This window comes from Panthera pardus, unplaced genomic scaffold, assembly GCF_024362965.1.
Source record: "Panthera pardus isolate Hobbes unplaced genomic scaffold, ASM2436296v1 HiC_scaffold_1, whole genome shotgun sequence".
NCBI lineage: Eukaryota > Metazoa > Chordata > Mammalia > Carnivora > Felidae > Panthera > Panthera pardus.
The window spans coordinates 85,345,240-85,367,903 of NW_026526654.1; the positions used below are offsets into that span (position 1 = coordinate 85,345,240).

Consider the following 22,664-nt stretch of genomic DNA (forward strand, 5'->3'; position numbering starts at 1 on the left):
AAACTTTTTTTCCTGTACAGGATCTTGTCCTCCCTCATGAACTCCTTTCTTCTGCAGTTTCCAAATAGCAACTACAGCTGCCAGCAGAGACCCTTCCCCAGGGATTTTGTGGCCACTAATCAATTTCACAGCTGGAGGCAAAGCACTTTGCTGGGAAATATTTTTTGCATGACATACAAGGTGCTTTGACCTTGTCGGGGCAGCCAGAGGGTTAAGCTTAAGGAGTAAGGGAAGCTGGAGCGGAGCGAGGGGGCCACAAGGACTGGGCTCCTCTGCCAGTTACCTTTCCCCTGCCCGCTTTCATTGTTCACAGACCTTGCAAGGAACAGGGAGACTGCAACTCTTCCACCGGCCTCCTCCGGGAGCAGAGAGCTGGGAGGGTCAGAGCTGTCCCGTTCTATCTCTCGACTGTGCACAAGACCCAAACTGAAAGCGTACAAGGAAGAAAAATGCTCCTTTTGAATGGCCCTTACCTGGTGGTTCTTCACGTTCAGGGGGCGTCAGAACCACCTAAAAGGTCTATGGAAGCTCTCCAGGGCTCTGATCCCGTGGGTCCGAGGTAAAACCTGAGCATCGGCACTTCTAACACATTCTCCGATGATGCTGAGGCTGCTGACCCTGGAAACACCTTGAGAACCACTCCTCTTCTCTATCCAATCAGTGTTCTGTCTTTCCCTCGAGTATTTACTCACAAGAGAGTTTGTTCCTTTGTGTCTTTCTCACACTGCTTCAATTCCCAACACCTTTCTTCAGATGTCAGCTTAGTCTAATCAGAGGAAGGTGGCGGACTAACAAAGCATATGGTCAAATAATTATTCTTGCCTAATTTTAGAGTGAATGCATCGGAAGAATAATAGAGAGGACTGTCACATAAAATCCTAATTTGAACAGATTTCCTTTCTTTAAGCCGCAAAGCATATTCCATTGATAAGTAACTTTCATGAACTCAGTACACTTTTCCTGAGTACCTGTGCCGGTCTGTGGTGGGATTACCAACATTTCCTTCCATCCAGAGTCTTTTCCCAGACAATCAAATTGGCTTTCATGCACAGATATCAGTTTCCAAATGGAATGGACCCTCTTCATTTCCTACCCAGAATAAATTGTCCATCAGGCCGTAGGATGACTCCCTGTAAATGACCAACTCCATTCTTGCCAGAGCTCATCCCAGAGACTGTATTAGAGAATGTAGCTCTGTAACTCCAGAACATGGTTCTGGAGGCAGATAGATCTGATTTGGACCTGGGAAATCTTCCAAACCCTCAGTTGTGTGCATGTGTGTTTTTTAAGTTCTAAACTGGAGATGATCATTCTTAACTCACGGAGAAGCACTGAATCCATGCTTTGGGTTGAATTTTTAATGGTCAGGTGGTAAAGTCACAGAAGCCAAAGCCAAATATCACCGTCTTAACATGGATTTCTGGAATAAAAGAATAAGCCTGAAATGTTCTTAAAAAAAAAAAAAAGTAGCCATTAACTGTATCAGTTATTTATTGTCACAATAGGGCTGGGCGACCACAAACTTCCATGGCATATAGTAACTGCAAAACTTCATTGGCATCCGATAATAAACATTCATCTTTCAGCATTCCGGCTGGTCAGCTGGGTGGTTGTGCTGCTCTCTGCTCTGAGATCCCAGAGGATCTCAGCTAGGTTCCAGTCTGCTCACTCACCTGGCTGCAGTCACCTCGCAGGTCAGCGGGGGGCTGACTGGTTTAGGATGCCATCACAGTCTCTGCTCGAGTGGTCTCTCCTACTCCAGTAGAACTTTGAGCTCGTTCTCAGGGCGCAGCAGGGTTCAAAGAATGCGAGCAGAAGCGTGCAAACCAGTGAGGCCGCCAGAGATTAGGCTCAGAACCGGCACATCAGTCTTTTTGCTGCGTTCTATTGGCTAAAGTAAACCGCAAAGTTGCCCAGATTCAGAGTGGGAAAATAGATTCCACCTCTGCAAGGGAAGGTCTCCAAAGACACATTGCAAAGGCTACGAATAGTGTTGGGGTAGAGAATTAGAGTCATTTTTTTTTTCAGTCAACATACTACATTAACAAGCTTTATTACTAAGATTTTATCAGTTACATGTTATAAATTCAACATCCTGGGCAAGAAACAATAATTTCTTCACCATTAGCGGCTAGATTTCTGGTAGCTACCTACATTTTTACGATACTAGATAGAACCCATTTTCACCTTTGGTAGAGAAGCAAAGGATTTGAGCAGCTCATTTTTAAGTAAATATTCTATTCTTCTTCCTTTAGTCTTTATTATGTGTAGATCAGAGATGATTTATCCTGAACGTTGCTGTAGAGTGATTTGGGAGTTTTTCCTGTGAAATTTTTAGTGGCAAAGTTAACCACCTGATTCCAAAGCATGCATAAAAAGAAATTCTGAATAGTATTTTTCCTTAAAGGGATCATGGCTTACATAGAATTGAAGAAAAAATGAATACAGTTCTTACTTGTCACTTTATTTAATGTTAAGAATACTAATACACAAAAACAATTCTACAAAAGTCTACAGTTATGATATAATTGATAATCCTTATTCGTCTGCCTCATATTATTTCAATTTGCATGAACATCTGTTGACTCAAAAAACAATGTGTCTTGAAGCGAACATGCCTTCTTTTAAATAATCTTTCTGCCTTCCACACTTGTCATAGTCTTGCCATAATAAACAGAGATTCATACTTCAATTGACTGATAGAATTCCAAACTCTAAATGCCCCAAAGAGATTTTCAGCCCACACTTAACCTATATTTGAAAGTAAATGCTATATTTCAACAGTAAAAACGAACCCCAATGTCACACCACGTCTGTATTTCTACAAACATGTTATAAGGATTAGATATGATGGTAGCCTATGCGAGCAGTTGACCATTGTGACCACTGATCACGCACAAGTTCAGGGATGCTGGAGATATTGTTGACGCCGGCTTCCAAAGCTGAAGCTACAGGCAAATGGCAGATGTCAGTAGGAGGTCCAGGGTAACTTTGCTCCCAAATGGGTTTGGGAAGGTTAAATGAGACAATGTATATAAACAATCTAAGGCACACAATAGGTCTTCAATAAATAGCTACTATTTTCTACTATTTTTACCTTCCCTTTGGAAATTCTACTATTGTTGCATTATAGTTTAACCCCGAGTGAAACTTGCCAGCAAGTCTTCTGGAGTCTAAGCAGACAGGAAGTTAAGAATGGGGAATGTTTGTGCAAAAAAGATCTGGTCCCTTGGAGATTTCAATGTCATGTTGCAGGAAAGGCTGTGTCCATGTTGCCTCAGATCACCAAAATCTCCATGTCTCACTCTGGTGTGACTGTTGGTACTCTGGCACATGACAATTATTTTGCCTGTCTTAAGGATATGTTGCAAATATGATTAAACCTAGAACAGGCTTTCAAAGAGTATGGAATCTTTAAAGGGAATCTGCAGAGTGATTTATGATAATATTTCAAAGCCAAATGGATAACTTACTGATTTTTGATGTAAAGTATGTAGTTTTTATAACCCATTCCAAGTCTAAAATGAGGATTCTAAGTAGATTGTTTCTGCAAATAGTTTGGATGGAAATTGAAAATCTGACTAAATAGACGTGTATGATTTGGGGCTACAGAAAAGCTATTAGTTCCTAGATATTTTGCTGTTGTGTGCTGTAATCGTTCATTACTTTAATCTTTGTATTTCAGATTAAAGCCTCAACAGCATGCCTGCATGTGTTAAACAGAAGCAAAGAAATTCGTTTCTCGTTCTTCACTCATTTGACGAGAAAGTCTACAGTCTATCTAGGGTGATGGAAAGGTAAAATGGACTCAGTCCTTCCCTTCAAAGGGATTTAGAAGCAGTGACTTGGAGAAAGGTTACCTAAAATTTAAAGATCGTGACGACCAGCTGATGGCTCCCCATGCCTGGCCTCCCAAACTCTATCCCCAGTCATTCTCCCCTACCTATCAACCGCTGGGTCATAAAACCTGGGCATAGGCTTCTCAGATTGACATTCCAGGTAAGCAAGGGGTGTCATTTCAGCGGCAGTCACCTGTCTGATCTTGTGTATTACTCTTTTTCCTGTGGACCTAGTACATTTTTGCTGGTATAATGTTAATGCGTCTCTTTCATTTACATCTAGTGCCACAATTGCCTATAACGGTTGTTGGTGTGTTCAACTCCACCATCTCACAGCCAGCTTTTAGCCAGAAGATGGAGTGCAAGAGCCAGAGACCCGAAGTCTTGGGAAGTTTATGGGTTGCATATATTTTTCTCTGTTTTGAGAGGCTTGAAATTCTATTCTTCAATGCTTAGCATTGTAATACATGTAAAGTTAGCCAAGCTGTTAGGAGAGGGCTACCCAAGTAATGCATTTTTACAAGCGTATGATTTGGATTTAATAATTTGTTGACAACCGGGGGTGGGGGTGGTGGGGAGGGAGTATAAATCAATGACCAGCAAAAGAAAATGGTTCTGGTATTGTTCTAACAAGTAAGGTACAATTAGTGCTATTGGTCCTTTCTCTCATATCTGTAGGTCAGATAGTCCCAAATCAGAAGGAGGAGGAGGATGAAGCCATTTTTAGGAGGCATTGTTTGGACATAAAACACATTTCCCAAATGGTAACAAGTGGTGACTGTGGTAAAGGGGTACCCAAGTGTTCTCTGTGTGATTCATACCCTCGCAACCCATTCTCCAACTTTGAAATTACTTGCAAGTCAAAACTGAAAAGAAGGACCTCCCGGATTTCTTACTTTAGTCAACTAGACATGGCAAGATGTCATCATTCAGTTAAAAACAACAGCTCCTACACCACTTAACCTACATCCTAGGGACAGAACAGTCAAGTACCAGAGTTTGTGGAAACCTACAGCCACTTGTGAAATTTAACACAACGAACATGAATTAAAGGAGTTCAAAGATTTGGTGTGTCATTTATCAGAATTCCAACTTTTCATTATCCTCGAATCTTGGACTCTCCAGTGAGCTGGAGATATGGCAAAGAGCGTCGAAACGCTGCCATAGAGAGGCAGCGTTCACTTTCCGTGACACGTGGAAAGGGTGAGGAGACTGCTCTTGGACTTCTCTGCTTGTGTTTTAAAAAAGAATCTTCGGTTTAGTGAGCTCGCCCTGCGTTCATGACTCAGCCCCTGTAATACCAGCGTGGGGCAGAGCCCTCTGCTCCTCGGGCAGGAACTCGACAAGTGGGGGGCTGTGCTTCTTGTACTGGGGAGGCTAAATCGATTCCGATGCTCAGACTTGAAAGTAAACCAAGCCCTGATCTTCAGGGTCACTTCCAAGACTACCAAAACAGGACTCACCATAATGAAGAAAACAGCGGTGAGTGCTGTTTCTTGGAAACAGTCACCCATTTTTTTTATTACTTGGAGGCTGGCTTAATCCTTCTCTTCCTATCAGGCAACATATGGATTATATTTTCTCCAAAATTAGGTAGAGTTTGGCGGCCCCGTTTAGATTCTGGAAATGTATGAATGAGTTTCAAAGGAAGTGTGTCTTTGGTTTTCTTTTTTGTTTTTGCCTGTTTGTTTGGCTGTGCTTTTTGTTTTGTTTTGTCTCCTGTGTCTTTGGAATTATTCCTTCTCTACCAAGAGGATATTGAATATTCAAGCACATCTGAAATAGTACTACAGAAGTTGAAAGTTCAGTTTAAAGAGCTGAGTTCACCTCTCCTGTGGTTTTAGCACTCAATATCATGACCACTGCATTCAATCCAAATCCAGTTGGCAGGATTTCTCCAAGTGGAGTGAGAGATATGGCTTTTACTGCACTCTATAAATATGACCATTTATTGGCCCCAACATATTTATGTTCCCATTCATTCAGGGCTCACTTAAACTGTCGAATTTGCTTGACCCAGTCTATAAATGTAAATTACCTACATCTGAAACTCACCCCGGATGGCTTTTGAGTGTTGGAACCGTGTGACTTCTGCACACCGGTCTAGGTCTCAAGGTAACCCCCAGGCAGCCCATCACCTCCCACTCCCCCTTTCCTCCCGCTCCCAGAAGCACTAAAATGCGTATGATCCCAGAACCTTAAAATATTATCAGAAGGGGATACCAGATACATTAATAGAGGCAACATTCCTGTCTTGTTTTAAAATCTATTTCTTTAAGTTTATTTATATATTTTGAGAGAGAGAGAGAAGGAGAGAGAGAATCCCAAGCAGGCTCCACGCTATCAGCGCAGAGCCCAACACAGGGCTCCTCTGGCTCATGAACGGTGAGATCGTGACTGGAGCCCAAATCAAGAGTCGGACACTTAATCGACCGAGCCACCCAAATGCCGCTTGTTTTAAAATATTTTACTTGCTTGAGGAAGTCAGGGAGTTCGATCAATGTCAAAAGAACAAATATGAACCTCGTTTGCTGTTTCCTTTATCGTAAGTGTAAGAATTTTACGCGGCATGGTCAGATTCAAGGAATACTAGCTCAAGACTTTGACTAGTCCTGGCTGTGTCCATTGGCACAGTTTTCCTGAGACACCCCTCCTCCTTCCAAGGCTACAGTTTATTGAACAGGTTCCTAAGGAAAGAGGGCTAGTTTCTACTACCTCCTTCATCATCTGCATTGTAGCCTCTTCATCCACACTGGCTAGAGAGCGCTCTTTAAAGATCACCTTCTCCGGTCTGTCTTCTCTGTACTGGAGGTTTAAGCGCCCTCCTGAAATAATCCTTCCCACTGAAAGGATTTTGAAACTACCTCCTTCACCTTATTTTCTTTAGACAGAATATCCTCATCATCTTAGACCTTCCTGTGCTTTTCCACTTTCTATTTTTCTAGTATTTTCTTCCGGGCTTCATATCTCCAAAGTAAACTGACCTACTTCCAGAAATAAAATAACTGAAAATATGCGCACCTTATAAAAGCTAACCACCGTGCGCCAAAACGGAAATTGGTAACAAATTAAGAATGCCAGTGATTTGTGCATTTTTTTCTAAGACATTTCGTCTCATGTGTGTAACATTAGAAACTGGTTCATTGAAAATAAAAGCTGGGAAAGGAATACTAACGATGCTTGTATTAAATTAATTGGATGACATTCTGCATAGGCTTTCTTTTTTAACTCATTAGGACATTTTAGAAAAGTGGATGAATTTAAACCTTTTTTAGCTTATTAATAACACATTCATTAGAAGAGACACTATCATGATATCGAAGAATTTAGCACAATATTTGACACTCAATACCAGACGCTCAATAAATAGTAGTTATTAACTGATTGGGCTTCAGTCTTATAGCTATTCAAGTATATTTTCTAACATGAAAACATTAAAAGGAAAACAACACTTTCTTTCTAATTAAGAAATGAAGGCCAGTAAACTGGAGACTCTCCAGGCACCTGTTACATTACATAAGAACTTACAATATCCAGCAAGAAATGTTTGAATTTTGTAAGGCTGTGAAATGGTCTGAAATACTTAACAAGTCTTAAGGTGTTATCAGGACGCTAAGGTTTGTAGGATATGGAACTCATTACACATTTTTCTGCTCATTTGAATACTACACAATGCAGAACATTCTTTCTTTATTCTTCCAATGGAGACATTTTGAGGAAATGCAGATGTGAACCACTACCCAAGGACTTTTAAACAAATAGGAAGTTTAATTCAATTGTTTCCTGAGAGATTGACTTCTTGCAAAAGCCAAAGAAAATCTCTTACGAATTCAAAAGGTACAAAAAGAAGGTCGAAGCCATAAAACGGGGGAGGGCTTGGTTTAGAAAAGTTGAAGTCTTTGGACAAGGATAATTACCGGGAGGCTGCGCTGTGAATTCCATCATTCCGTTTCTGCTAAAATAAGCAGCACAGTGGTCCTTTTATCTTTTTATGTTTTTACCAGGAGACTGGTGAAGCAGCTTTGATGAAGGAAATTCCTATTTACATCAAATCTAAACACCCAGGATAAATGGGCTTTTTTTTCCCTCCTGTGACCCGGTCATAAAAACGATGATCTTAATAACGTGCAATCCCAAGGAACCTGTGATCCAGAGTGCCTCCTGAATTATTTTCATAAATAATAGGAAATTATATTCAAGGAATCTAGTTTCTTAGCCTGGACATGAAACGACAGAATTCCGGGCTACATAACGAGATTAGACGTTTCTTCACCCTCTCTTGCTCTGCAGGGAGGAGCCGTACCGGACCCAGAGATTCTTCTTAGTTGTGAGAATCCCCCTGCAGAGCGTCCCCTTCTCAAACTCGTTCTTCTGGTGACCCCGAGGCGGGTGCAGTTTCCTCCTGCCACCGCTGGCTCTCAGACGCAGAGGACAGAAGCGATGCCCCTCGCGTCTGCAGCAGGTGCTGGGGCCGTCACTGCCCCAACCAAACCTGGCACTGAGGCAACGTCAAGACCACCGACGGCGGCACAACGGAGCTACCCTTGCCACCCGTGAAGACTGCTGGCACCAATCCCGTGGGCGGCTTATGTGTCGATTTTCACGTGGTGACATCCAAGCACAGCTTGCCCCTTTCTTGCATCTTCTCTCGTTGCAAAATGTCTCTCACCTTAAGTCTGCGTAGGTGAGGCCACGCGAGTCTCTGGCTGGGAATTCTCTCCCTCTGAACTCACTGCACCAGGATTTTCACCTGAGCACCACTTCTCTTTAGCCTAATTTTCCCAGATACTTCATATCCAAGTTTCTATACTCAGGACGCCTTTCCTATTTAGGTAAGGTTTAAAATTCCTTACAATTAACGCTTCAGTTCAATATCGAGTATTTTTGTGCCTGGCACACACACGCTCAGTAAACGTTTATTGACTGGGTAGACTGAGCCTACTCCACACCCACCACGGTGGGAACTCAAAGGTGAGTACGATTTGACTTCTGCCTTCAAGGATTCACGGCCTAGAAAGGAAGACCAAAGGAACCATAATTCCAGTTACATCAGTAGGGACACAAATAAAGGGTTCTGGGGGTAAACTGAAACCAGATCTGTGTGATAATCCACTTTGGCGAAGAGTTGGACTCTATCTTCCTACCATTTTGAATCAGCACGCATTTACTGTGGCTTATTCTAGATGGGCCTGCGGTTTTCTCACAGTTTTTAGGGCGTATCCCTGTCACCTCAAGTCATTCCTCTCTGGTCCGTAGGTAGAGCTCGGACCCAAGCTGCCTTGCGTTTTCAGGAGGCCCTCGCGGTTGTCTTAGGGCATTCCTGGTGTTCTAGGCTGAAGGGACTGGGCAGAACACGGTACACCAGTCTGCTCTCCTGCCTCAACAAAATAGCACAGACCGGGAGGCTGAAACGACAGAAAAGTATTTCTCACAGTTCTGGAGGCTGGAAGTTTGAGATCAAGTGCTGGCGAGATTGTTTTTGACCCAAGGCCTCTCTCCTCGGCTTGCAGATGGCCGCCTCCTTACCGTGTCTTCACATGGTCATGCCTCTGTGCACATACATCCCTGGGGTCTCTTCCTTTTTTTATAAGGACACCAGTACCAGTCCTATTGGATTAGGGCCCATTCTCCTGTGACCTTTAATCATCTCCCTAAAGGCCCTGTCTCTAAAGACAGTCACACTGGGGATGAGGGCTTCAGCCTATGAACGTGGCTGGGGATATAAGTTAGTCTCTAACAAAGGATTTGCAACATTAACCTAGGGGCTCAGAATTCTACTCAGAAGTACCCGGCTGTGTCACAGGACTCCTTAACTGATTATCTTTCAGCACTATTCATTTCTAAGAGAACAGAGACTTAAAACTGGTGAACCTGCTTCAGAGCCTTCATGTGACGTCATGGGCACATAGCTAGTTTCATGGGCACAGGCTTTTTCTTTCAGTTCTGGATTCTTATTGTGGTAAAATACACATAACGTAACTTTTACCATTAGTGACATTGAGCGCACTCACGATGTTGGGCAACTATCGCTCACATCTGGTTCTGGAACATTTTCAACCTTACAGGAAACCCCATACCCATTAAGCAGTCCCTGTCCTTCTTCCCTCCCCCGTAGCCCCTGGCAACCACTCATCTACTTTCTGTTTCTCTGGATTTGCCTACTCTGGACATTTCCTATAAATGGAGTCATGCAACATGTACCTTTTCTGTCGGGCTTCTTTCACTTAGCATAATACTTTCAAGATTCATTCATGTTGTAGCACGTATCAGTTCTTTCTACCTTTTGTGACTTAATAATATTCCAATCACATGGATATACCACAAGCTGTTTACCTGTTCACCAGTTGATGGACGTTGGATTGTTTCCACTTGTCGGCTATTATGAATATTGCTGCCATGAGCATTTATGTACAAATATATACAGGGACATACACTTTCACTTCTTTTGGATATATATACATAGGAATGGAATTGCAGGGTCATATGGTAACTCTACGTCTAACTTTTTGAGTAACTGTCAAACTGCCTTGCACTGTGGTTGCACCATTTTATATTCCTACCAGTAGGGTACAAGGGTTCCCATTTCTCTACATTCTCTCTAATCCTTGTTATTTCCTGATTATGATTATTTTTATTTTTGCCATCCTAGCGGGTACGACATGGTATCTCACTGTGATTTTGATGTGCATTTCCCTAATGACTAATGATATTGAGTATCTCTTCGTACGTTTGTTGGTTATGGGAGAAAACGTCTGTTCAAGCCCTTAGCCTGATTTTGAATTGGGTCACTTGTCTGTTGTTGATTTGAATATATATACTCTGGATATTAGGCTCTTATCAGTTACATGATTTGCAGATATTTGCTGTAGGCTTTGGATGCCAGGTTGATTTTGTTTACGCCACCCTTTCAGATATTCCAGCATTGTCGGAAGAAGTCCTGGATGGTTTGTAACTCTGTATTTCCAAAAAGAAAACATATCAGTAGTAAATACCAAAATCAACGGAAAAATGGTTCATTAAAACTCTGGAGTTAGGGGTGAGGATGGGGGAGGGAGAGAAGTATGTCAAATGTTTAAAGTTAACGACAGATGAGGAAAAAAAAAGAATTTAAAATATGGAAATTACTTTTCTGAGAGTCAGTATATCAATTACAAGGAAAAATAGGAGGATGAAAGATGAGAAATTTAAAAGCAACAAGAGAGATGTTTGTTTTCAAAACCTTAAGACCATTTTTATTTTCAGATGAGGTTAGGTAACCACAAGGCAAAATTAAAAGCAATGTAAATTAGCATATTTGTTTGGGTTTGAGGTCTCATTTGTTAACACAAACACTTTTAACTTAAAAGAACTTCTGGTAAACCAAATGTGAATTTTCAATACTACTCCTATTTATAAAAGAGGAGGAAAAAAAAATGAATGAACCCAGTGAAAGCCATTCTTCCTAAACAGACTGCTGACTGGTGTACAGATGGTAAAAACCTTCTGCTCTTGCTGAAACTTGCAGAAAAACTCTCCAGATTTTGCAGCGTTTAGAACTGCTAGCCAAATGAAATATGATTACCTCCATATGATTTATATCAACTCCAGTTAGCAGAGGTATAAGTAATCATTTCTTTAGTTATATGACTTTCTACTTGTACTTCTGAAGATATGTCAGAAATCTGTATTTGAATCAACTGCATTTTATTCATATACACAGGCACAGACCGAAAGACAAAATTATCTGAAAATATACTTCCCCAGCAAGTGTCTATAGAATTAAGCTTTTTGAAAGAGAAGAGGGCACTCTTTCATATGTGTTTAAATATACTTTGGCAGACTGCCTGACATTTAGTTTTGATTATAATAAATTACTATTACTACTACCTATATGTTCTGATTTCTAGCCATGGTTTCTCAGAAGAGAGTAGTAAAATTAGTGTAGGCTGTCTGTTAAGGACAGTGAGGGAATTTCTTTTTATTTCTTATGGAAAGGAACAAGGCCAACTTAACATCCCCCAGTAGCACCTCCCATAGAGAAGCTCAAAAAGTATTTGACAACTCATCTTATAAAATTTCAATATGACATACTAGAGACGCAAAGAAAAACTAAAAACAAGCCAGAGGAATGAACAGAATGTTTTAAGGATGTGAGCCTTGAAGTCAATCAACCACCACATAAAGTAACTACGAAATGGGCCTCTCCTTAATTTTCAAAGAATAAAGGAACACAACAATAGAAAAGACAACGAATTTGTTCCAAGCTAGCTCTGCATTTCTAGGTTTGCCGGTGACTAAATTGTGAACTGTTTGAGAAAAACGTATTGCGTTGAAACTGTGGCCCTACCCTGTCACCAAAGCAATCCCAATGTGGAAATGGGCAACGTCGCTCTCGTCATAAATAAACTCTGACAAGTTCTCAGAGTTTTTGGAGGATTAATGGATAGTGGAAGAAGGGTATGGGATAGGGACTGTCTGGAGAAATGTACAGTTCTTTTGTATTCATTTTTTCCAAAGGGGGAATAAAAAGGTAAAGTATTAACCCTCTGAACACCCCCCAAATCAGTGTATGGTCCCATCGGAAAACAATGATACCTAAGCACCCGGTGATTGGTATAGAGCTCACAGTTAGTCCCGGGGCCCTCTGTAGGAGGCGCTGTGGGGACGAGCAGTGTGCTGGGCAGGCTTTGTAGTTGGGCCAGAACTTGGGCTGGATTTTTTTGACCTTCCCTCCTTCCTGACCTTCAGGTTATGTGCTTAACCTGTACACCTACACCACCAGTCATAGCTTTTATCATACTTATATTATCTTTGCCTATTCAATTCTTCGTCTCTTGTCCAATTTGTTTTACCCCAGAGACTTTGAGCTCTGTTTGAAGGAAACGTCCATGATGTCTGGCTTCCTGACGCATCCCCAGTACCCAACACAGAGGACCATACGCTTCCCGGAAGACTTCAGCGTGATTTTGTTGAATGAATAATTTCACATTGAAATTTTGTTAACATATTAGGTTAAAAAGAGTTGGTGGCTGGTGCATTTAAAATACATAATTTTAGGGGTGCCTGGGTGGCTCAGTTGATGAAGCGACAGGCTCTCGGTTTTGGCTCAGGTCATGATCTCCCTGGGTTGGTGAGTTCGAGCCCCTTGTGGGGGGCTCTGCCGACAGCGAGGGGCCTGTTTGGGATTCTGTCTCAAAATAAATAAACTTAAAAATACATAATTTTATGAAGCTAAAAATAACTCCCCCAAAACAATGGATTTAAGCACAATGCTCGGAGAGAGGCTTAGTGAAAAGAATGAGGTGTTCTTTGGGATAGGGGGGTGGGGGAGAAGAGGGTAGGTACTTTCCTTTCGTTTGATTTTGTTGGGGAGAGTGGAAGGATATCAACCATGTCTGAATCTGGGCCTTTACCAGGCATTCACAAGTGCCCCATGATTGTTTGAACAGCAGTGCCTTTGCCGTGAACGAAATTGCCTTGTGTTCTACAGTCGCCTCCTTGAAAGGGACCTTGGTGGTTATCGTATCCCATGGTCCACTTTAAAGACGAAGAAACTGAGGCCAAGAAAATGCAGTCATTCTTTACTGGTAGGGCTGGGCCTAGATACCAGGTCCGCTGACTTCCAGACCGTGTCGGAAGGGTCACTAGTTCTTTTAAAAATAATCACTGCCGCTTTAATAGCATCAGCACCTGTTGTTTTAGCTTCCGCAAGGGAGAAGCTATTAATTTCTCCTTCATCAAAGCCGCATTTCTGGTCTGTCTGAACCTTGTTTTCCTCTCCGCTGCAGCTGTCTGCACCCGTAAGGCCAAATGGTGAACAGAGGCACCTTTCTGCTCAAATCCAGTAAATCGCCACGCCCAAATATGGAAAGAAAAAATTCGACACGGGTCATCTAGACAGTGGCCAAATTTATAATGCTTTCACCGAAGTCTCTTCATTCCACCTGGCGGAGGCCTGGAGCCCACCAGGCGCAGCCCCAGGCATGCGAACGCTTTCACACACGTCCACGCTTGTGGCCCGTGACCAGCCGCGGCCAGGACGCGAGCTGCTGGAAGCTGAGACAGACACTTAATCTGAGCGGCAACTTCACCCTCTGTAAAATGGGAAGTGACTATAACCCTTCGCGGGGGAAGTCTTGAGAATCAGACGGAAGGACGAGGATCTTCCATAAGCAAGTGCAGTTTGCTTTTATTACGATTACTGCCGTTCCTGCGTTAGCAAGGCCCAGTTTGTTTGAGCCGCGTCCTTGCCCGCGCGGCCCGCCGCCCCACCGGCGTCGGAAGGTGAAGGGCTCCGGGCGTCTCGGGGCGTACCCGGGAGGAGGGAAGCCCGCGCTAGCGCGCATGCGCGCCCGGGGAGCCGCCGGCCCCTAATAAGAACGCCGTGCAGCGCCGCGGCGAGCCCAGTCGGAGCTGGCTTGGTGCCGGGCGCCGTGAGCGTGCGGGCGGCTGCCGCCCTCGGCTTCTTCCGCAGCCCGGAGGACCGAAACTTCCGTGGGAGGCTCCCATCGGTGCGCGCCCCTCCCGAGGGAAGCGGCGCCCAGGGGGAGAGGGAGAGCTGGACGGAGGCTGCCGGGCGCCCGTGGGAGCGAGCTGCAGCGGGAGAGGCGGAGCGGGGGAGCCGGGGGCGAGCCGCCCGCCTGGACCCGCGCCCGGCAGCAGCCGCGGCCGCCGCCGCCGCCGCCAGCCAGGCAGGCTCCCGGGACCGCGGCGGGGGCGCGCCGGACCGTCGCCCACGTCCTGGACGCCGGCGTGCGCCGGGAGGATCGGCCGTCCGCCCCGCGGAGGGCAGCGCTGCCCGGGCGGCGCGGCCGGAGCCATGCGGACCGAGTTCGGGGCTGGGGAGCCTGAGCGCGGCCGGCCGCTGCACTTGCTGCCCGGAGCCCTGCGCGCGCTGCCACCTTTCTGGGCCCCTTCTCGCCGCCCGAGAGGGCAGTAAAGGAGCGGAGCCGCTTCCCGACTTGCGCGCGGGACCACGAGGCCGAACCTCCGCGGCAACGACCTGGCTTCAGGTCGGCGGCGGGAGTGAGCGTCCCCTCGGGGATGCGTGCGGAGGCTCCCGTCGCGGGTGAAGCCTCCGGGGGCTGCGGGCCGGCGGCTCCGGGGCCCCTCTGACTCTGCGCCCAGAGCGTTCCATCGGCGAGGGCTCGCTCTCAAGGCAGCGCCCCCGGGGACCGGCGAGCGGCATCCCGCCCCGGCCGAGGGAGGGATGGCTTAGGACCCCTGCCCCAGCAGCCCGGCGTCGTCGGCTCCTGGACGTCGCGGCGGAGGACGAGAGGCCCGCTCGGAGAGCGCCGCGGAAGGCGTCCCAGTCCCGGCCGCCGCAGCCCCGGGAGCCTGGTCGTCGGGGCCGCGACTTCCCGGAGACCGCTCTGGGCCTTCTGCAGCCTCGCCGCCCGCGCGCAGGGTGGTGCCATGTGGGGCGGACGCCGCTCGCCCGCCGCTTCCCCTCGGAACGCCGCTTCGCTCCTGCAGCTGCTGCTGGCCGCGCTCCTGGCGGCGGGGGCGCGGGCCAGCGGCGAGTACTGCCACGGCTGGCTGGACGCGCAGGGCGTCTGGCGCATCGGCTTCCAGTGCCCCGAGCGCTTCGACGGCGGCGACGCCACCATCTGCTGCGGCAGCTGCGCGCTGCGCTACTGCTGCTCCAGCGCCGAGGCGCGCCTGGACCAGGGCGGCTGCGACAACGACCGCCAGCAGGGCGCCGGCGAGCCTGGCCGGGCGGACAAAGACGGCCCAGACGGCTCGGCAGGTAGGGCGGGCGGGTCGGAGCGCGAGAGGGGAGGAAGGTTGGCTTTGCCCGCGCGCCACGGGCCCGGGAGCCCGGAGACCCGAGAGGAGTTAGGGGCGATGGAATTTCAGAAAAGGGCTTGGACCAGGAGGTTGCGGGGGCGGGGGGGGGGGGGTGTCTGCATCCTGGAGCAGCTCTTAACTTGTGCTAAGCTTCACTGCCCTGAGCCTCAGTTTCCCTACCTGCCCCCTAAAGAACAGCTTGGCTTGGATTTTCAGAAGCAAACCACAAACATAAGGCAGCGTGGGGTGCAGACAGCCCCGCATTCCTCCTGGCCGGGGACCTCTGAAACCCTCTCCCATGCTTCCTGTCTCCATAGGTCTAACTTCTAGTAAGAGTGAGTGTCTTGGTGGGACCCCGGGAAACGGTGAGGGCGCGACCGCAGCGAGAGGTTTGGCGAGGGCCCTTCGTCCATAGAGGCTCCGCAGAAGGCAGGCAGCTCCTCAGGGCTTTCCTGTGGGTGATGCACTTTAACAGACTGGGGAATTCTAATCCTTTGGAACACTTGGCTGCACGGCCCGGGCCTCTCTGGTTTCTGGACAGTTCTCCTTACCACGTCAGACTTAGTAGGTGTGAGATTAAAACCGTGCCCAAGCTTGCTCTTCGTGGCTTTGGTTTTTTCAAATTAATAGTTTTTTTTTTTTCAAGTTGCGGAAGAGAGAGCACACATCCACAAACGAATTTGATGAGTTCCACTTCCTCCATTCTTCAGAAACCTTCCAGACCACCTCCCTTGAGGGTCTCCGCCCACGTACGGGAGGGAGGATTTAGCACCAGGGTAGAGGTGGAGGTCGGATGGCAAACACAGAATGGACGTCTCCTCGGTTTTCTGCAGCTGGTTATGTTGAGGACTTTTTAGCAGCGCCCTGAGCGGGGGTTTAAGCTACCTGAGCTTTGTTTGGCACTGAGTGGCCCCTGTGTTTCCAGAACTGTCTCCTGGGCCTGGTAAGAGGCAGCTCTCTTCAGTGCTGTTCCCTTTGCAGTCAAGCATTTTATTAGCAAGCTACTCCTCTTGTCCCGCTGCCTTGAGTCTGAAGAGCGGAGAACTGAGGGTAGTTCCAGAAAAGGTGCCATCTTAAAGCTCCAGCTCACTCTTGCAGGGCGTGTGACTGGGGAAGAAAGCCTTGAGAAAGGAGCCAAAGACAGAACTGCTGCCTTGATGTATCTGCTAAGTTGGGCTCATGAGTGACCTCTAAAAAGTTGGGTTGAGGGGCGCCCGGGTGGCTCAGCCGGTTAAGCGTCCGACTTTGGCTCAGGTCATGATCTCACACTTTCTGGGTTCCAGCCCCGCATCGGGCTCTGTGCTGACAGCTCGGAGCCTGGAGCCTGCTTTGGATTCCGTGTCTCCCTCCGTCTCTGCCCCAGCTTGCGCTCTGTCTCTCTTTCAAAAATAAGCAAACATTAAAAAAAAAGTTTAGAAAAAAAAGTTGGGTTGACTTTGGACAGACCAGAAGGCGGCTGGCTTCTTGCGAGGTGGACGCCTCCTTCACTCTTTTAAATCCTTTTTCCTAAACATTCTGTTCCCCTGACTTCTGCAGTCAAAACGGTCAACATGTCTAATCAGGCTGTGCCCAGGCTTTATGGGAGCACTGCGTTCTTTACCTCTGTGTGGTTATTTACACCCCCCATGAAAAATCCTGGAAGGAAAACAATTCTTTCTCCCCAAAACTCGTTCTGTGGACTTACACTGAACTCAGCTAGTTTCTGCTGTGATGTCTGGAGTATTCTTTTTTTTTTTTTTTTTTTGCTTTTATTTGTTTACATCCCAATTACCCATTTAGGGCTGGTATCCTAATTTAGAGAATGAGATAATTATAACGTGCATACGGAAAAGCCCAGCGTCCACTGCTGAAGAGATCATGCTGTTAGAACAGCACCCTCATCTGAAAACCCTCTGCGCTGCAAACTCGGTAGCGAGTGTTTCTACGTGCTGCCGGGGCGCGACATAAATACAGTGTTCAGCACTGAAGGTTTAGGAAGTCTTCAGAGGTCAGCCTTTGGGACCTACCTATAAAGTACGTTTTACTTAACAAGGCATCATTCCTCCAGGACTCCGTGTGGCAGTGTCTTCTAATAACACTGACTTGAGGAGTCTCAGAGCTGGGCTTCTTCCCAAGTGCTGCCCTGCACCCCTGTGCTCTAGGCTTTGCCGAGACCTGGGAGCCCTAGTCCCTGTCCTTCGGTATTTTCCAATCGAAAAGCCAAGGCGACAGGCAGGAGCCCATCAGAAAACAGATTCTCGGTGACACGGGGTAGAATTCCAAAGTGGCTCTGAAGCACCGTGCAGCCTCCTGTCTCCCGATTCTCCGTCCCCGGCAGCCCGCATCTAGCTGCTGAAAGTCCTGGAGTGCCATCCCCAGAGCTTCCAAAAGATTGTTCTCAGTACGACAGTGTAAAAATGGAACTCGCTGCCAACTTGAGGCAGGCTTTTTATTTTCCGCTTGTACGTTATTTTTCAGAAGCAACCTTACTCGTTAAACACGACGCACACCGCTCCACGGTCTGCAGGCTTTCCCTGGAGTTCTTCATACAGAACCCAGTGTTGTTAACTGCGGGTGTAACTGCCCTACTCCAGCCACCCTGGCCCTGCCTGGGTCCCTTCTTGATCATGGGGGCTGCCCTTCTCCCTGGAACAGATGTCCTGTTGCTCCCGACATTTGTTCTGTTCGGTACCTTGTTTCATGCTGACCTGCACGTGTCTGGACTAGCTTCCCTTTATTGTGAGTCACGTCACCTTTCCACCATCCAGTGCCCACGGGGGGGCCCACGGCCCAAGGACCAGCCCTCAGCGAGGCAAGTGTGTGTGGTGGTTTTTTGTATTTTGTTTTTTGTTCTTTTTTTAACCCTTCTTTGATGACCCCTGTGCCTTGTGTTACAGATTTGGAAACGGCTGTGGCTAGACCTAAGTTTTTGATTTACTTGCCTGTGAAAAAAATAACAGTTCAAGAATGGCAAGAGAAGTCTGCAGAGAACATAACTTCCAGGGGGTGTGTGTATGTGGGGGGGGACCACTCTTAAATAATTTAATTCATTTCTTTTTTAAAAATATTAAAAAACTTTTTTTAAATGTTTATTTTTGAGAGAGAGAGAGAAAGAGAGATGGAGAGAGAGTGCGAGCAGGGGAGGGGCAGAGAGAGAGAGTGGGAGACCCTCCGAGCCATCAGCACAGAGCCCGACGCAGGGCTCGAACTCACAAACCCCACAGGATCATGACCTGAGCTGAAGTCGGACACTCAACTGACTGAGCCACCCCCAGAAATTTAATTCATTTCTATGCAGATCCGACAAGTATCTGTTAGGGCAGACTTAAGTTCAGGCAGTTCAGTTACTGTAGGAATTTTAGAAGTCTCAAAACATTCAATTCGTATTTTTGCTAAATTGGACATTCGTCTCAGTGTTGCAGTTGCTGAGCCTCAGCTGTGAACGTTAACAGTTTTGCTTTGGGGGCCGGTCCGCCTACAGGGCCCTACCGCCCTCCCTGCGTACTTGATGAGGGACCGGGCATCCTATGGGCCGCTAGAAAGTAGAGACTGGCCCAGCCTGGGTCCTTCGGGTCCGGGTATGGGCGTGGCACACTTACTCCAAGCGCTGATTTTTACTGCGTTCTTACAGTAAACGATGATCCGTTTTTTTATCCTTCAGTCCCCATCTACGTACCGTTCCTCATCGTTGGGTCCGTCTTCGTCGCCTTCATCATTTTGGGGTCACTGGTGGCAGCGTGTTGCTGCAGGTGTCTCCGGCCGAAGCAGGAGCCCCAGCAGAGCCGCGCCCCCGGAGGGAGCCGCCTGATGGAGACCATCCCCATGATCCCCAGTGCCAGCACCTCACGAGGGTCGTCCTCCCGCCAGTCCAGCACGGCTGCCAGCTCCAGCTCCAGCGCCAACTCGGGGGCCCGGGCGCCCCCAACGAGGTCACAGACCAACTGTTGCTTGCCCGAGGGGACCATGAACAACGTGTATGTCAACATGCCCACAAACTTCTCCGTGCTGAACTGTCAGCAGGCCACCCAGATCGTGCCCCATCAGGGGCAGTTCCTGCACCCCCCCTACGTGGGGTACGCGGTGCAGCACGACTCGGGGCCTATGACTCCTGTGCCCCCCTTCCTGGACAGCCTGCAGACGGGCTACCGGAAGATCCAAGCCCCCTTCCCCCACACCAACAGCGAGCAGAAGATGTACCCAGCTGTGACCGTGTAGCTCAGGGTGCCCGCCGGGTTCCTGCACGGGACAGGAGCACGGGGAGGCCGGGGATGCGGGAAGAGTTCTCTAAGTGGAAGTCCGCCCGTGTGGCTGGTGTGGACGGCCCGATTCTCTTGGATGGCTTCGTTTGCCCCCAGCCGTACGAAAACGCCTCTTTCCACGTTAGCCTTTCTGGATGTGGTTCGTCCCGGTGCGGGATTGATTTACGATGGGGAAAAAAGCATCATCTGGAGATGCCCGTGTTGTTGCCCGTGGTTGTGTGACAGACACTTGAGGCCGTAAGGGCCCTTGAGGTACGACTGCCGGAAGGATTTTGTGAACGGACAGATTGAGGGTTTCTATTGTATCCTTGCGATTATTTCTTTTTTGTTTCTTACTGTCCAAGATCGGAATACCTGTTCCCTCCCTTTTACCTGGGTAAGAGTTTTATAAGCATCCAAGGTTCAGGGGAAGATGTAAAGACAGAATTATTATAAAAGGAGATCCAGTTCGAACTCCCTGAGCTGGGTCCTTGATCTCAGTGTTTCACAGGCACATCTTAATTTCATTGTAAAAAGATAGATATATTTTGTCTATTTTTGTGCTTTTTTTTTTTTTTTTTTTTTTGGTCTATTTTGTGCTTTACCTTGTGTAGAGATCTTATTACAAAGTGATTTTCTACATTAAAAAGAGACTGAAAGAAATTGTATAGTTACTTAACTAATGACATTTCAGAACTCTGGGACTATTTTAATCTTTTAAGTAGCGGGTGGTGTAGTAATACAACCGTTCATCTCATTCCTGATCGTATCATCTAATTTTCTGACTTTATAGTGACATCTGAGAAGACGTAATTAGATGATTTTATATTGAAATCATAAGTTACCACCTGCTACTTCTCCAAGTGAGTTGGAATTTTACCGTGTGGTATGGCTTGGCATTTTGTTCTATTCGGTTTTCGGATCCCCATGTCTATATGGTACCGCGTGCGGGTAATTACTGTTATAAATGAAGATCAGCATTTCTGCCTAGATCTGATAAAACATTTTCTTGTTTTCCTATAAAAATTCAAAGAAATGCTTTACAACGATACTTCGTATAACTTCTCAGCCATAATCTGAGACTTGGGATGAAATTTAAACCACAAATACAATATACTTTGCAAATCATGAGGCTTTTCATACTCTTGTTATCAGAATGGCTTATTTTTCAGGCAGGGGGGGGACTACTGAGTCAAGAGAAAAGCTTTTCAAAGAGATCTTGCCTTTCTTCCCTCACAGTTAGTTTTTGTTTTCCTCTCTCTTGTAGTCCTCAACAAGCACTGTATTCATTACTAATGTTCTGAGTTATGAAATTCAAGTGAATCTGTACTGTTTGCTTAAAAGAAGTAAGTATAAGTATGTGCAACTGTATTTCCATCTGCTGGCACAACCAAGATTTGCAATTAAACAAACCATTTGTAAGGTATGGTCTTTCACACATTTATATTTATGTCGATAGTTTATATATCCAACTATCCATCCATTTTCTGTCTACCCTATTTTTTGCTCAGCTCTCTCTCTGTTCTGTCTCTCTCTCATGACTGAATGATATAAAACCATTGTTGGCAATTGGTATCCACGAAGATGCTCAAAATTTTTTAATAACAAAGGCAGGGGAATCCTTTTACTTATTAATAAATATTTTATGGTATGAATTCCAAGGGAGTTGGGTTTTTTTTTTTTTCATTTTTGTTTTACTTGGTAACTCTTCGGATGGTCTTTTAAACTTGTTAATGTGATAAAACTGCTAAAAATTATAAAGAATTGCTTTCTAGGACCAAGAGCGTACCTTTAAAAGTAATGTCTTGGAAGTTTCTATGTACGTTCTGTGAGTATTGACACAAAAGAGAGTCTTTGGGATTACGGTATTATCAGGTTCAGGTATGTTCCACACATTGTCTTTGATGGAAGATTCTGGGTTATCTAAGAAGTAAACTTCCTAGAAGCTTGGAGGCGAAAAGGACCTCAGAGATCACTCAGCCTAAGGATTGGCAAACTTTTTTTTTTTTTTTTTTTTCCGGAAAGAGCCAGAGAGTAAATCCTTTAGGCTTTGCACACCAGATGGTCTCTACCAACTATTCAACTCTGCCACTGTCACAAAACAGCAGAGGAGTATGGCCATGTTCCAATAAAACCTCACTGATGGACACCGACGTTTGAATTTCATACAATTTTCACATGTCACAAAATACTTGATTTTTTTTTTTTTTTTTTCTCAATAACTTCTAAGTGTAAAAACCATTCTAAACTTTCGGGCCGTAAAAATGAGGCAGTTGGTCTTAGCTCACCAACCCCTAATCTAGCCCATCCTTACCTGATGCAGGAAGGAGTCCCTTTATGACATTTTTAACAGACTTTTTTTTTTTTTTAAAACATACAGTGCCAGCTTCTCTAAAATTGTGTAACTTTTCCTTCCTTTCTACATCGTACTAAATATGATTAAAGCAAAAATGCGCTTTAATAAACGAAATGAGTTCTTCACTTAGTGCTGTCTGGTCTTCCCCCAAATATAAATAATATCATTGGACGCACCCTCAGATCTTTTCAATTTTGATAGAGACTAGAGACGTTTAGCTGTCAAAGTAAAAGGTTCAGATACCTGGTTTAAGGATACCTTCCTTACTGGCATGAAATCGGAATCTGTAAGGTGTAATTTGCACCCAGGAGAACTATTTTAAAGTTGTGCTGGGGAAAAAAAAAAGAAAAAAGCAGTTACAGATAGGAAAATAGTTCGCTGCTGTACATTTTCTTCTGTATGTAAACCTTCAGCGTTGTCATGATGGCTCTGGGGACTGTATCCCTGTATCCCTCTGTGTGGGAAGGTCAGACCCTCTGATTG

General features: G+C 46.0%; 2 protein-coding genes across 2 annotated transcripts in view; one reads left to right on the forward strand and one right to left on the reverse strand.

Annotated features, from left to right (window-relative positions):
- Positions 1-1,509: 1,509 nt before the first annotated feature.
- The window catches only part of LOC109266145 (phospholipid-transporting ATPase IB), a 635,626-nt gene continuing 614,471 nt past the window's right edge, over positions 1,510-22,664 (reverse strand). The window contains exon 38 of the mRNA XM_053900789.1: positions 1,510-1,981. The gene's annotated coding sequence lies outside the window, so the exon portion shown is untranslated. The remainder of the gene's footprint in view (positions 1,982-22,664) is intronic.
- Positions 14,231-21,480, forward strand: SHISA2 (shisa family member 2). Its single transcript, XM_019447946.2, has 2 exons — positions 14,231-15,567; positions 19,249-21,480. The coding sequence occupies exons 1-2, from the start codon at positions 15,234-15,236 to the stop codon at positions 19,800-19,802; spliced, it is 888 nt and encodes a 295-aa protein (XP_019303491.1). The 5' UTR covers positions 14,231-15,233; the 3' UTR covers positions 19,803-21,480.

What these genes read in the sequence shown, in the direction of transcription:
- SHISA2 (XM_019447946.2), top strand. Translation starts at nt 15,234, where the DNA reads ATGTGGGGCGGACGCCGCTCGCCCGCCGCTTCCCCTCGGAACGCCGCT. An exon ending in CGGCCCAGACGGCTCGGCAG is followed by an intron (nt 15,568 to 19,248) that starts GTAGGGCGGGCG and finishes TTTATCCTTCAG; the next exon opens with TCCCCATCTACGTACCGTTC.